At 31.8% G+C, this 15,614-nt stretch overlaps 2 protein-coding genes across 2 annotated transcripts; both read left to right on the top strand.

The window, feature by feature from the left end:
* Positions 1 to 2,680: 2,680 nt before the first annotated feature.
* LOC117917013 (disease resistance protein RGA2-like) lies at positions 2,681 to 15,200 on the top strand. The gene is made up of 3 exons (XM_034833250.1): positions 2,681 to 3,647; positions 12,799 to 14,538; positions 14,795 to 15,200. The coding sequence occupies exons 1-3, from the start codon at positions 2,715 to 2,717 to the stop codon at positions 14,852 to 14,854; spliced, it is 2,733 nt and encodes a 910-aa protein (XP_034689141.1). The 5' UTR covers positions 2,681 to 2,714; the 3' UTR covers positions 14,855 to 15,200.
* LOC117917023 (putative disease resistance protein RGA3) lies at positions 3,658 to 6,041 on the top strand. Its single transcript, XM_034833256.1, has 2 exons — positions 3,658 to 5,324; positions 5,607 to 6,041. The coding sequence occupies exons 1-2, from the start codon at positions 3,660 to 3,662 to the stop codon at positions 5,664 to 5,666; spliced, it is 1,725 nt and encodes a 574-aa protein (XP_034689147.1). The 5' UTR covers positions 3,658 to 3,659; the 3' UTR covers positions 5,667 to 6,041.
* Positions 15,201 to 15,614: the final 414 nt, after the last annotated feature.

Raw genomic sequence — 15,614 nt, 5'->3', positions numbered from 1 at the left:
AAAGTGAAGTAAATATCAGACTGCAAAGGAAGTGGAATGACTTGCTTTTCATTTAATTTATTTTGAATAAAGTAAACATGATATTATTGTGTAGAGGAAATAAAAATCATTTTATTCTTTGAGGTACAAATACTTAGAGAAATTGGTTTGACCTACTCGGTACCTTGAGCGAATAATATAACACTACTCACTCGGATGCAATCTAGGAAAATCCAAATGGACCTATCTTTCTCAAATGCTTCTAACCCATTCATTGCACATAAGCTTCCCTCGTGACCATTGGATAAGAAATTCAACTCATATATTAAAATTTTAAATTTCCAGCCATTCACCTCCTTTGACTATTAAGACAAAGGTTTTTCAAGTTTGAACAATTACCATATGATATTGTTAAAGCCACCAAATAGTAGACCAGGCCTAAAGGTCATGCAACAAAAATTCTTTTCTTCTATGACATGTTTACTAATTGAAAGTAGAATGGAAGGAGAAGATCTACTAACCATCAAGCCAATATATTTAATGGTGTGTGTTTTAAGGCAATTACATCAACTTTACTTTTACAAAGAACCTTATTTTGTATTGTCATAAATTAAGGTATAAGATAGGAGTTAGCAGCTTTATACCTTTTCTTGTTCTTTGGAATTGTGGTAGGCATGGAATCATGAACTTGTTTTATGTAGAAGAAGTAAATGTCATTCCATTTTGTTCCATTCTTCAATAACATGTTTACTAATTGAAAATGGAACAAGAGGGCTTAGTAAGTATTAAGCCAACATATTTAATAACATAAGCTTATTAGGCAATTTAATGAATTGTTCATAAAGAATTTTAATTTGTATGGTCGAAAATTAAGCAAGGTATAAAGTGGGGGTTAGTATCTTGATAACAAACATGGAATAAACTTATTTTATGTAGTAAAGTTGTTTGGTGAGATGAAGCCAATATTATTTCATTCCATTCTTCAGTAGCATGTTTATTAATTGAAATTATGATGGAAGGAGAGGGACTAGTAAGAGGGTGTTTGGTAAATCAACTTAGACTTAATATTATTGAATAACTTAATTTAAGTTATGAAGTAGATTAAACATATTTGATAAAATAATTTAATATCATAACTTAAAGTAAAAAATAACTTTAAGTATTAAGTTAAAATATTTAACTTATTTTTAATCTCAAATATTTTTTTATTTATTTTACCCATGTTTGGTAAGAGTATATTTTACAAGTATAACTTTACATTCATAACTCATATTTTATAATGAATATTTTTGTAGTTATCTTATATATTTCTAATACTTTAAATATGAATCTTTAACAAATAAATTTATTGTTTAAGATTAATAAAAATAAAAATATTCATTAAAATTAATGAGGGTAAATATGTTAATTTAATAATTTAGAATAAATATTAAGTTAATTTTACCAAACAACCTTAATACTTAAAGTAAAAAATAAGTAATATGTTTTAAGTCAACAACTTCAAAATAATTTAACTTAAAATCAATTTAAGTCATTAAATAATAAGTATTAAATTTTATTAAGCATCTATTAAGTATCAAGTTAATCCATTGAATAACATATATATATATATATTCCTAGAAATTCCTTAACTTCATTTTCACAAAAAAATTTAAATTTGTAGCATCATAAATTAAGCAAAGTATGGAGTAGGGGTTAGCACTTTTATACCTAACCTTGTGTTCCAATTGTGATAGATATGAAATGAGCTTGGGAAGCTTTACAAATTTCATTCCATTCCATTCTTCAATGGCATATTTACCCAATTTTTTAACAAATGAAATGGAAGGAAAGAGACTAGTAAGTATCAAGATTTTTTCAAGCATTTCCATCCTTATTATTATTATTATTATTTTTAATTTAGATTATATTTGGTTTTTGGAAAATTTAAGGAAAAATACGAATGAAAATAAATAGATTGGAAAAAGGGAAGAAAAGAAAAAGTAAAAAACGAAATATATAAAATTAATAAATTATTTTTATATGATTCTTCAAATTTATTTTATTTATATCATTTCTTACATAAACACTAAATAATATGAAAATGTATAAGTTTTTAACTAATTTTAATTATAGTTTTTTTATTGTTAAATTTTTCATAATGAAACTAAATATGATAAAATTATTTTTCTTAACGTTTTCTAAGAACTAAACATAACATTGATTATCTCTTACACAAATTTTAGTAAACATGTGTTTAAGTTTTTTTATTTTTCATTGAAATAAGTAGATAATTTAAGAGGTTTATTATCGTCCTAATATATATTACATGTAAAACATAAAAGTATGACTTTTTATATGTAATGTTCTTGCAAATTTGTTTCATTAAATTAAAGTTTCTTCTTCAGTTGTTTTTAAATGAGTTTAAAAAATTAATATATATATATATATATATTATCAAATTAATACGGAGATGGTAGAATAGGATAAATTTTGTTTCTTCACTGAAAGAAAAGTTTCTTTGGCTTCCAAAGAAGAAAGCATTTACTCTATTTGAAGGAATGAGTAAGGATGGTGCAAGGAATAAAGAAGAATGTTAGCTGCATTCACTCCAAATCCTAAACCCTTTTCGTTGCATTTTCAATATATACTTGAAGTCATGGTTAATTATTTCATACCTCTCCACAAGACCCTCAACCTAGTTCCACTTTCTCCTCAACTCTTCCCTATTCCTTGATCCTTCTTGATATCATAACATGGCTGAATCCTTTGCATTTAACATTGCTGATAAGCTTCTGGGGAAGGCCACCTCCCTTGTTGTCGAGCAAGTCTGCCTTGCAGGGGGTGTCTACAGCGAGCTGGAAAATATCAAGGCCACCTTATCCACTGTCAGAGCCGTGCTCTTGGATGCGGAGGAGCAGCAAGTCAACAACCATCAGCTCACTGATTGGCTTGGGAAGCTCAAGGATTGCTTTTATGATGCAGAAGATGTGCTTGATGAATTTGAGTATGACTCTTTGCAGCGGGTAGTAGTGAGTGAGGGAGGCATTAAAAGAAAGGTACGCCATTTCTTTTCCAGCTCAAATCCACTTGCATTCCGCTTTAAGATGGGTAATAAGATGAAGGAGATTAGAGAGAGATTAGATAAGGTCGCAGCTGATGCGGATAAATTTAATCTCAAGAAAATGGGTGTCAATGTGCCTGTGCCTGTCCTGAATAGGAAGAGGGAGAACTACTCCTTTGTGCGTGCTTCCGATGTCATCGGAAGGGATGATGATAAAGAAAATATTATACAGCTTCTGATGCAATCAAGCGATGAGGAAAATGTTTCTGTTCTTCCCTTGGTTGGAATCGGTGGTCTTGGCAAGACTACTCTGGCCAAATTAGTATATAATGATGGGAGAGTAGTTGCTGATTTTGAGAAAAGAATGTGGGTTTGTGTGTCAGATGAGTTTGATGTCAAAAGGTTAATAAAAGAAATCATTACTTCTGCCACTCATGGCAAATGTGATGATTTACCCATGGATGAGTTGGCACGTCTTCTTATAAATGTATTAGATGATAATAAATTCTTACTTATCTTAGATGACGTGTGGAGTAAGAATCGAGATAAATGGCTTGAGTTAAAAGCCTTGCTAGATGGCAGTGCTAAGGGAAGTAAAATAATTGTCACCACACGTGATAAATTGGTAGCCTCGGTCATGGGTACTCTATTTATTACACGTGCATTCAAGGATGGTCGAGATAAACAATATCCAAAACTTGTGGGGATTGGGAAGGATATTGTCAAAAAATGCAAAGGCCTTCCTCTGGCGGTAAAAACTTTGGGTGGCTTGCTTTATTTAAAGGCAGAGGAAAAAGATTGGTTGAGAGTGCGAGATAGCGAAATTTGGAAACTAGAGCAAAAGAAAGATGATGTTTTGCCCGCATTGAAACTAAGCTACGATGAATTGCCATTTTATTTAAAACAATGTTTTGCATCTTGCTCACTTTTTCCAAAAGATTTTGAATTCGAGAACTTTGAATTGATTGAAATGTGGATGGGGCAAGGCTTGATTCAACCATCAGAACAAAACGAAGAGATGGAAGATATTGGCAATCGATACATTGATGAGTTATTACAAAAATCATTCTTTCAAGATGTTGAGGAAGGTCTTGGGGGATTCGTGTATTGTTTCAAAATGCATGATCTTGTACATGATCTTGCTTTATTGGTGGCACAGCCTGAGTGTAGCATGTTAAATTTTGATAGTGAAAACATTTCTACAAAAGTTCGGCATGTTTCAATTTTGAAAACTGATGAAACAAAGGAAGAAGCGACAATTTCAAGATTCTTTGGGAAACTGAACAATGTAAGAACCATTTTATTCCGAGATCATGATGTTGAGCCAAAATATGAATCATTTGTCATTACTTGCCTCTTAAGATTTAAATACATGCGAGTGCTGGATGTACAAAATTCGAGTTTCCAGGAACTACCAAATTCCATTTGTAATCTCAAGCACCTCAGATATTTGGACCTAGCCAACAATCAAAGCATCAAGAGACTCCCAAATTCTATTTGTAAATTGTACCACTTGCAAGTATTGCATCTAAATGGATGTGATTCACTTGAAGAATTGCCCAGAGATATTGGGAAGATGATGAGTTTAAGGCATTTAAGTGTAACAACAAAACAAATGGATTTTCCCCACAAAGAAAGAGAGGTAGGGAGGAGATGCTTCGACTCTCTTCGGATTTTGGGCATTGGGGAATGTCCTTATTTGGAATCTCTTATGGAAGGGATGCGAAGTTTCACTACTCTTAGAACATTGATTATTGTGGAATGTCCACGTCTATCGTCTTTGCCGAAACACCTACCTGCATTAGAGAACCTGGTAATTGTGGATTGTGAAATCCTTGATTTGGGGAATAGGAATGGGGAAGGGGAAGAAAACATTCAAGGATTTGGAAGCCTACGAAATTTGGAGATTTCTGAGTTACCAAAGCAGGAGATTTTGCCCAGGTGGCTATTTCAAGTACCTACTTCTAACACTCTGCTTTACTTGTCCATCGACGATTGTAAAAACTTTAGAGGATTGTCGGAGGAGGAAGAGTCACTAAGTCTCACGCAATTCTCAATTCAGCCAGAGGGAATGGGTCACCTCACTGCCCTAAGACAACTGAAGATTACAGATTGCCCTCAACTATCATCTTTGCCAGAAAAGATTCGCCACTTTCCAGCCTTAACACACTTGACGATTGAAGGTTGTCCTGAATTGGTTGAAAGATGCGAACCAGGAACAGGTGAAGACTGGAACAAGATTGCTCATGTAAAAGATATATATCTTGATGGCGAAAAGATTGAATCAACAATCCATAATCAAGTAAGATTAAAAAATACCATCTCTTATACTCCTTTTTCTTTTTATTTCTTCTTCACTCTGTTGCGTGCATATATCTAGTTGTTGTAATTAATTATCTTCTTTGTTGTTTCTTGTATTGATATTGTTTATTTACTCTTTCCTCAATGAAAACCCTCTTTTTTTTTTTTCGTTCTTTTGGTTTGGTCAATTCAATTTGAATTTGTTATTTCTTCTTCTTGATTCATATAAATCAATATCTCTCTCTACGTTTATATGATACGTATAAAACTGATGCTGCTCCAGGTGAGGGCAAGCGGTCTGGATGAAGCAGGGGCTGGAACAAGCGGGGAGATGGAGGATTAAAGCTTTATCCAACTCTACAAATCACAATCTGGAAGGATGGAAGCACTACTAAATAACTTGGTAGCACAACCAGTCTGAAAAGGCCTCAGATAGTGTTCCCTGGTGTGGCACTGTAGCTTCACTTCATTTCTCTATTTGGTTGGAAATTGGAATGCGTGCTTGCTTGCTTGTTGGATTGTGGAGCTCCTTTTATTCAGTATTCTAGGGTAGTTGTGGCTATTTGTTCCTGAACTCTTCACTGTCCATTTGTTTCTTTAATTTCATTTCTCATAGATTGGTTTGTGTTCATCAATACTTCAAAGCATGTATAATTAAGATGCGCAAGTGTCAAAGATTTGGTTGTGTTTATTTTATGAAGTTCAGTTGTTTTTCCTATCATTATTTGTAATCTCACACATTATGCAATCAAGTTACAAATGATTGATCAAATAAACAATCTTGCATGGGACATGCCTAACTTCCTTACCCTTAAGGTTCATAGCTATTCTACCAACCACTAACTAGCTCCCTGAAACCCATTGCCTTGAACCACTTATTCCCAACCTGGAAAGGCAAAATTAAGGAGTAATAGCTGCCTCTGCTGGAGAAGAGGCCTTGCCGAGTACATACACATTCTCCCACACTAATTGCCTTGCCCTTCCCTTGAGTAAGAGAATCTTGGCATACTAAATTCTGTCCAAAGAAGACCTGCAAAATCATTGAACATGTTATTTTGTGTATCATTTACTATGGATGATAGGGGTCAAAATTTTGTGGTACTAGGGTGGTGTTTGTTTTTCTAACTTACAGTTTAATGTCATTTGCTTTCAGATTTTAAGTTATTTGTTTTTAACTATTTTTTTCAACTAATTACTTATTTTTAAAAATTTTCGACTGAATAAAAAAGAAATCAAAATATTTGACTTTTTACTGAATGCTAAAAATAACTTTTTGAAACAAACAAAACACAATCTCAATACAACCTTCATCCTAGTAATACTTAATATTTAATACTATTAAGTTGTATTTAGAGTTAAGTTAAACCAAGTTCTATTTAAATTTAAGTAAAAAAATAAAATAAACACCACCTAAGTCTTGCATTTCCCTTTTTTTTTATTAGAGTGCAAGACTTTATCTTATCGAATTTTCTTAAGGGTTTCACTAGGTTTGGAGTCGACAATCTCATTTACTAATTGATAGTGGATATTTGAAAAATATTAGGAAAGTTATCACAACCATCATTAGAAATCTTTTAATACAATCAAACTATGTGAAGTCAAACAACTCTAAATGATAGTTATGAAGATTTAGATATGGGTAGAAATCAATTACAAAAAATTTTAATAAATGATCATAACTTCCTTTTTTTTTTTGTGGGTGATATTTGAATAGTAGATAACATTTTTCCTATGCAACACATCTTACAAATAAAAACTTAAAATAAAAAAAATAAAAAAATAAAACACCCAAAAGGGAGCACCTTCAATATCTAAATATGAAATTTTGGGTCTTAACGGCTTATTGGTAGCACAAATGAAAATAGTTTTTCAAGAAAATAATTAAAATGGTAGTTTTTAGACTATTTTCCATTGTTAAGGTGCTTAAATTTTTAAAACGCATATAAGTATATTAATGTTTTTTGAAATGATTTGTTTTAAGGAATGTTTTCAAAACAGTTGCATAAAACTTATTGCCAAAAGATTTTTTGTGCCATTTTCATTTTTTCTGTTTTCAAAAGCTGAAAATAGATTTTGGATTACTCAAACTTCTCATTCATTTGGATGGACATTTAGAAGAGAAAAATAAAAAAATAAAAAACAAGAAACTGCTAAACAATTTTCAAGAATCCTGAGACTATGATCATTTGGTGTAGATAATCTTCAAAAAAAGAACCTTTTGAGTGTCCCTCAACACCAGAAACATGTTTTATTCCACAAGTATGAAACAAAATACTTTCAATATACTAAATTGTACAACTAAAGAAATTATGAGTTGTGAAAGAAGCTGTGTGGTACATTGAGATTCAGATGAAAGCTTAGCTGATTGTTGTAAAACAGGTACAAAATTCCAGAGATGATTATTTCGTACCTTGCACCGGGAGCATAGCTTGACACCCTGGAATTTGATCAGCCCGTTTATTCTGACAGTAGGCATTTAGTGTATGAATCCCATGCCATAACCATTCATATTTTCATGTAACATAGCCTGCATAGGACTTGACTATCCAGGAGCTCTCACCACTGTAAGACAATGTCAATGGCAGATTATAATAAAATCACATCTGGAGATCTGTGTCCAAGTATGAAAACAAAAATTCACATGATTCATGTACCAGAAGAGAGATCACTAAATTTCTTACAACATATCTAGTAATCCACAACCTAGGAACAAAAAATACCCAACAGTAAAGGTCACAACTAATCAGTGCCTAGTCACATATTTAGACTCTGAAATTTAAGAGATGGCATTCATTCCAAAAATTACCCAACATAGGAGATTAGAATTGAAATAACATATAAATCATTGGAACAACGCACCCAAACCCCGAAAATACTTGCGGTAATTTAGTAAGAAAAACTAGTAGGCAGAATTCAGATTCAAATACAGTGCTTGAATTCAATCAAAGAGGAAAAAACCTGCCTTCTTTTGTTCATATTCTGGTCAAACCAAGAAAAAAAAAAAAAGTCTTTTAAAATCTGCCATTCAATTTCGCCAATCTTGTTGAAAATTCAAACAAGAAATTGGCTGAAATACAGGAAATCAAAACCTTTAAAATCAAAATTACCAAATAAAATTCGTCACAACAAAGCCCCATTCATTTTTTTTTTTCTCAATTCTAACTAGATTTCAACGTTTTAGTAGCCTTTAACCCTTTAGGTTAAATCCTATTTTCAGTTATTCTCTGAATAAATAAAAAAAATTAAACCCATCAAAACAATCATCATACTCACAAAATTTGAGTCTTGGACCGGTCAAGGAACAATTTCTTCATCTGGGTGAATGAAACAAACTTGGAAATTCAGCATGCAAACTGATGAATGAATGAAAAGAAAAGAAAAAAAAAACCTTGTCTTTTATCTCTCCAAATTTTAAAGAAGATTCTACATTGTCTTTCAGGTATTAGTTGTTTCAGTTTAGATATGGTAGACAGTGCATAATATATAGTAGAAGAGAAAGATGATGTTTTATAAATCCAACTTATTAACTTAATGACTTCATCTAGGTTATTAAGTGTATTAAATGAATTTCATGAAGTATATAATATTGTAATTTAAAATAAAAAAAATGATTTTGGCCAATCAACTTAATGATTTAATAACTTAAACATAATTTGGTTTAAAGTTATTTTAAGTCATTAAGCTTTTAACTTAAATTCTACCACATATCTTCCAAGCATCAAGTCAAATAATTTAATAGCATATTTTTCATGTAATTTCATTAATTTTATTTCTTCAAAGAATATTAATTTGTATTGACATAAATTAATAACATAGTTTTACGAGCTTGATATGCCACTTTGCTTTGGTATTGTGGCAGACATGGAATGAACTTATTTTATGTAAAACATTATGACATATTTACTAAACTTTTTAGGAAAGAGAATGAAATGAAACATCATCAAAATAATAAGAAAATGAAATGAAAGAAATCAAAATAGAATAAATTTTTTTATTGAAGCATTTACAAAATTATCAAAAAACTAAATAAGAATGAAATTGATTCATTTGATATGTTTACTGATTGTGAAGAAATAGAATGAAATATGTGTGTTCACTATAGTTGGCTTAATAGCAATGTTATTTAAAAATAATAATAATGATAAACCTTGATTAAATGATATATTTTCAAAAATTATACCTTTTATCTTGTAAAAGTGAAAGAGATTTAAAATTAGCCACACAAAAATGTTAAACTTATGCAATTAAAATGAAATTTGGATTAAAAATATCTATTTTTATTGATTAAAAAAATTATTGTGAAGATGATATCTAGTTTAAAACATTTGAATTTAATAAGAGATTATTAATATTTATATAAATAATATAAAATGAATAAAAAGTATTGTCTGTTTAATTTTTAAATAAATATTTATTTTAAAAATTTATATCAATATATAAAGCCGATCTGCTCTTCATATCTCTATATATAAGTTTATTATTAGATATTCCTTCTTCTGCTCATATTCATAACCAACATGAAATGTCGGGTTTCGTAAGTCAAGTAAATTAAAAGTACCAATGTTACAAAGCATTGCAATGGACAGCATTGTCTTCAACGTAGAGTGGAGGGGAAGGCAGGCTTAAGAGAACCATGGAATCTTCTTTTTGTTTTGGTAGAAGTAGAAAGATAGAATGAGAAAACCAAGAAAATCTTCACTTTCAACCAGGAATAAGAAATGGGATCCAAGATTTTACCAAAGGATATGACATCATCCTAGGCATGTGCCCCCCACCACCCATAGAAAATAAGGCCTCTGTTTTTCCTTAATCTCTAGTATCTAGAAACTAGAAATTCACAACAATTCCTTCATTGCTCAATTATTCAGAATATATATATATATATATAAATCTTATAGAAAGAAATATTACATTCCAATAATGTATTTACATTTCCCATTTTTAAGAGTAAATAATAAAAAAAATTCTATGCTCGATAGTCTCTGAACCATTTTTTTTATGTTAATGTAAATTTTAAACTATACCTAAACGTTAAATAAATAAGTCGAGAAGTAAAAAAGTATTTGATAAATCAATTTAATAACTTAATATAATTTTGTAACTTAATTTAATTCATTAAGTAGATTAAAAATATTTGTTAAAATAACTTAATATTATAATTTAAAATTAAAATAATTCTAAAATATTAAATTAAAACAAATAACTTATTTTTACTCTCAACTTTCTTTTATTTCATTTTCCCATACTAATAATAGCATGTTTCAGTACAATGATTTCATATCTTTGATTCATTTTATAACGTGTATGTCTCTATAATATTTTCAATATCAATGTTTAACAATAAATTTATTACTTAAAATTAATAAAAATAAATATTAGTTAACATCAATCATCATAAATATTAGTTAACATCAATTATCATAAATATATTATGGTAATATTTAATTAACAAGTATACTTGGTGGTTTTTGTTGTATTGTAATTTTTCAAAAAAATAATTAAATATGTTATAGTAATACTTAATTGACAACCAGATAAACATTAATGACATATCAAGAGAAAAAATTTCATAGTATAATTGGTATTTGAGAAAAAAAAAAAAAGAAAAAGAAATTACTCAGTGTTTAACAACATTATTTGAAAGCTAGTTCCCTATCTCAATAATGTTGATAGTGAAGTTTTTTTAAAAAATCTATATTTTTAATTCCTTCAATGAGAATCAATTCATCTCGGTTATATTTGGTTCCTGAAAAGTACTAAGGAAAGAAAAAAAATGTAAAGGAAAATGATTTTCTCATTTTTGGTTTCACTACAAATTTTTTTTTTAAAAATAAAATATAATTAAAATTAATTAAAAATTTATACATTTTAAAATTATTTAATCTTTATATAATTAAGGAAATGAAGTGAAATGAGTTTGAAGAAACATATAAAAATAATTTATTAATTTTGAATCTATTTTCTATTTTCTTTCATTTTTTTCTTTCCTTCCACTTTTTCTCTCTATTTTCTTTCCCTCAAATTTTCTAAGAACCAAACATAGCACTCAATTTTTTTTTTTCCTCTTATCTTACCATTTTAATTATGAAAATAAAGTCATATATTTAATAATAAAACAAATCGGAATAATGATGGATACATATTTTCAAAAATTGCCAAAAAATAAAAAAGTGAAATTAGTTGGCTCTACAAAATTTGAGGATGAGTATTATTGAGAATTAATTTATTTTAAGCTCTAAAATAGATTATTTGACTGGAGATTCAACTTGAAGATGGATTAATGAGGTCCCATAAAACAAGTTAGATGAGCCATTCCCAGAATTCAAAGATAAATAAATAAAAACAGAAAATTGGATCAATAATTATTAATTAGTAAAATTGAAAATAAACAAATTTAAAATTTACGCACCACCCAGTGCCACTGCTTTATTGACTACTTTATTGACTGCATCACCGGCTTTAAAGCGTGGATGCCATTCCCATTATCTTCAGACTTCACCTTTACCGTTCCTCCTCTCTGATCCACTGCACTCAGTTTCAACATGGTTGAATCCTTTGCATTTAACATTGCTGATAGGCTTCTAGGGAAGGCCACCTCCCTTGCTCTCCAACAAGTCGGCCTTGCGCGGAGTGTCTACAGCGAGCTGGAAAATCTCAAGGCCACCTTATCCACCGTCAGAGCCGTGCTCTTGGATGCGGAGGAGCAGCAAGTCAACAACCATCAGCTCACTGATTGGCTTGGGAAGCTCAAGGATTGCTTTTATGATGCAGAAGATGTGCTTGATGAATTTGAGTATGACTCTTTGCAGCGGGTAGTAGTGAGTGAGGGAGGCATTAAAAGAAAGGTACGCCATTTCTTTTCCAGCTCAAATCCACTTGCATTCCGCTTTAAGATGGGTAATAAGATGAAGGAGATTAGAGAGACATTAGATAAGGTCGCAGCTGATGCGGATAAATTTAATCTCAAGAAAATGGGTGTCAATGTGCCTGTGCCTGTCCTGAATAGGAAGAGGGAGAACTACTCCTTTGTGCGTGCTTCCGATGTCATCGGAAGGGATGATGATAAAGAAAATATTATAGAGCTTCTGATGCAATCAAGCGATGAGGAAAATGTTTCTGTTCTTCCCTTGGTTGGAATCGGTGGTCTTGGCAAGACTACTCTGGCCAAATTAGTATATAATGATGGGAGAGTAGTTGCTCATTTTGAGAAAAGAATGTGGGTTTGTGTTTCAGATGAGTTTGATGTCAAAAGGTTAATAAAAGAAATCATTACTTCTGCCACTCATGGCAAATGTGATGATTTACCCATGGATGAGTTGGCACGTCTTCTTATAAATGTATTAGATGATAAAAAATTCTTACTTATCTTAGATGACGTGTGGAGTAAGAATCGAGATAAATGGCTTGAGTTAAAAACCTTGCTAGATGGCGGTGCTAAGGGAAGTAAAATAATTGTCACCACACGTGATAAATTGGTAGCCTCCGTCATGGGTACTTGTCCCATGTATGAATTAAAGGGTCTTTCTGATGAGGAGTGTTTGTCTCTATTTATTACATGTGCATTCAAGGATGATCGAGATAAACAATATCCAAGACTTGTGGGGATTGGGAAGGATATTGTCAAAAAACGCAAAGGCCTCCCTCTGGCGGTAAAAACTTTGGGTGGCTTGCTTTATTTAAAGGCAGAGGAAAAAGATTGGTTGAGAGTGCGAGATAGTGAAATCTGGAAACTAGAGCAAAAGAAAGATGATGTTTTGCCCGCATTGAAACTAAGCTATGATGAATTGCCATTTTATTTAAAACAATGTTTTGCATCTTGTTCGCTTTATCCAAAAGATATTCAATTCAATAACATTCAGTTGATTGAAATGTGGATGGGGCAAGGTTTGATTCAACCATCAGAACAAAACGAAGAGATGAAAGATATTGGCAATCGATACATTGATGAGTTATTACAAAAATCATTCTTTCAAGATGTCGAGGAAGATGTTCCGGGATTCTTTTATTGTTTCAAAATGCATGATCTTGTACATGATCTTGCTTTATTGGTGGCACAACCTGAGTGTAGCATGTTAAATTTTGATAGTGAAAACATTTCTACAAAAGTTCGGCATGTTTCAATTTTGAAAATTGATGAAACAAAGGAAGAAGAGACAATTTCAAGATTCTTTGGGAAGCTGAACAATGTAAGAACCATTTTATTCCGAGATCATGATGTTGGGCCAAAATGTGAATCATTTGTCATTACTTGCCTCTTAAGATTTAAATACATGCGAGTTCTGAATGTAGCAGATTTGAGCTTCGAGGAACTACCAAATTCCATTTGTAATCTCAAGCACCTCAGATATTTGAACCTAATAGACAATAATAGCATCAAGAAACTCCCGAATTCTATTTGCAAATTGCACCATTTGCAAACATTGCATCTATTTGGATGTGATTCATTTGAAGAATTGCCAAGAGATGTTGGGAAGATGATGAGTTTAAGGCATTTGTCTGTAACAACACAACAAATGGCTTTTCCCCACAAAGAAAGAGAGGTAGGGAGGAGATGCTTCAACTCTCTTCGGATTTTAATCATTGGGGGATGTCCTAATTTGGAATCTCTTATGGAAGGGATGCGAAACTTCACTGCTCTTAGAACATTGATAATTGCGGAATGTCCACGTCTATCGTCTTTGCCGAAACACCTACCTGCATTAGAGAACTTGATAATAGGAGATTGTGAAAGTCTTGATTTGGGGAATAGGAATGGGGAAAAGGAAGGCAACATTCAAGGCTTTGGAAGCCTACGAAATTTGTTAATTTCTAGGTTACCGATGCTAGAGATTTTGCCCAGGTGGCTATTTCAAGTACCTACTTCTAACACTCTGCTTTACTTGGCCATTGGCTATTGTGAAAACTTTAGAGCATTGTCGGAGGAGGAAGAGTCACTAAGTCTCACATCCCTTGACACACTTGTGATTAAAGGCTGCTCAGAACTCTTAGCTCTACCTGAGGGAATGGGTCACCTCACTGCATTAAGACAACTGCAGATTGAACGTTGCCGTAACTTAGCCGCTTTGCCAGAGAAGATGCGTCGCCTTACTGCCCTAACACAGTTGAAGATTGAAGACTGTCCTGAATTGGCTGAAAGATGCAAACCAAGAAGAGGTGAAGACTGGAACAAGATTGCTCATGTACAAGATATATATCTTGATGGCCAAAAGATTCAGGTAACTAAAAAAAATACCATCTCTTGTACCTTTTTTGTTATCATTTTTTATTTTGTTGGGTGCATATTCTATTTCCTGCTTTTAATTTACATGCCCTGTTGCTTTTTTTATTCAGCGTGTTTATTTCCTTTTTCCTGAATGAAAACCCATTTTTTGTTTGTTTGGTCAGTTCAATTTCAATTATTATTTTTTCTAGACTCAACATATATCAAAATCCCTCTCTTCGTTTTTGTGATACATAAAAACTGATCTCTAGGTGAGGAAAAGTGGTCTTGATGAAGCAGCTGCTGGAACAAGTGGAGAGGTAGAGGACTAAAGCTTTGTCTAACTCTACAAATCACACTCTTGAAGAATGGAAGCATGTACCACTCAATAACTGTCACTATTGAAGCAGCATTAAACTTTGTTCTGATCTGAAGCAGCCACAGATGGAGTTCCCTGGTGTGGTGCTGCAGCTTTACTTCATTTCTCTGTTTGATTCCGTTTTCTAGGCTGCTTGTAGATGTTTATTTCTCTGTATCTTCAAAACTGGATTCTTCGCTGTCCATTTGTTTCTATATTTCGTTTTCATAGATTGATTTGTGTTCAATGTATGTTTAATTTAAGATGCACAAGTGTGAAAGACCTAATTGTGTTTGTTTTATGAAGTTCAGTTGTTTTTATAAGTCATTATTTGGTATCTCACACATTATGCAATGAAGTTAACAAAGATTGTGTATGTAAATGATGACATTTTCTCTCAAAGGACTGGGTATAGCGAAGAACAGGAAGACCATGATCAAGGCTCTGGAATCCTACGGGTATTGGTGATTTGCTCCCTGTTCCAATTCTTCATATTCATTTTCAGGTTTCTCAGTTTACAGCCTCTACATTCAAAGCTATTCTACAAACCAGCAACTACCTCGAAACCCATCACTGAAACCACATATTCTTGAACCTGAAGAAGCAAATATTAATGACAAATATCCCTCAATCTGAATGAAGTTAACGAGTGGTTATGGAGCTCAAGATTCATACCTATAGACTGATACCTTATTCATTTAAGACCCTGCTTCTAGTCAAATCAAATAGATGCT

Source organism: Vitis riparia, chromosome 1 (assembly GCF_004353265.1).
Source record: "Vitis riparia cultivar Riparia Gloire de Montpellier isolate 1030 chromosome 1, EGFV_Vit.rip_1.0, whole genome shotgun sequence".
Classification (NCBI taxonomy): domain Eukaryota; kingdom Viridiplantae; phylum Streptophyta; class Magnoliopsida; order Vitales; family Vitaceae; genus Vitis; species Vitis riparia.
The sequence above is the reverse complement of the archived record's forward strand: the minus strand, read 5'-3'. Positions and strand labels throughout refer to the sequence as shown.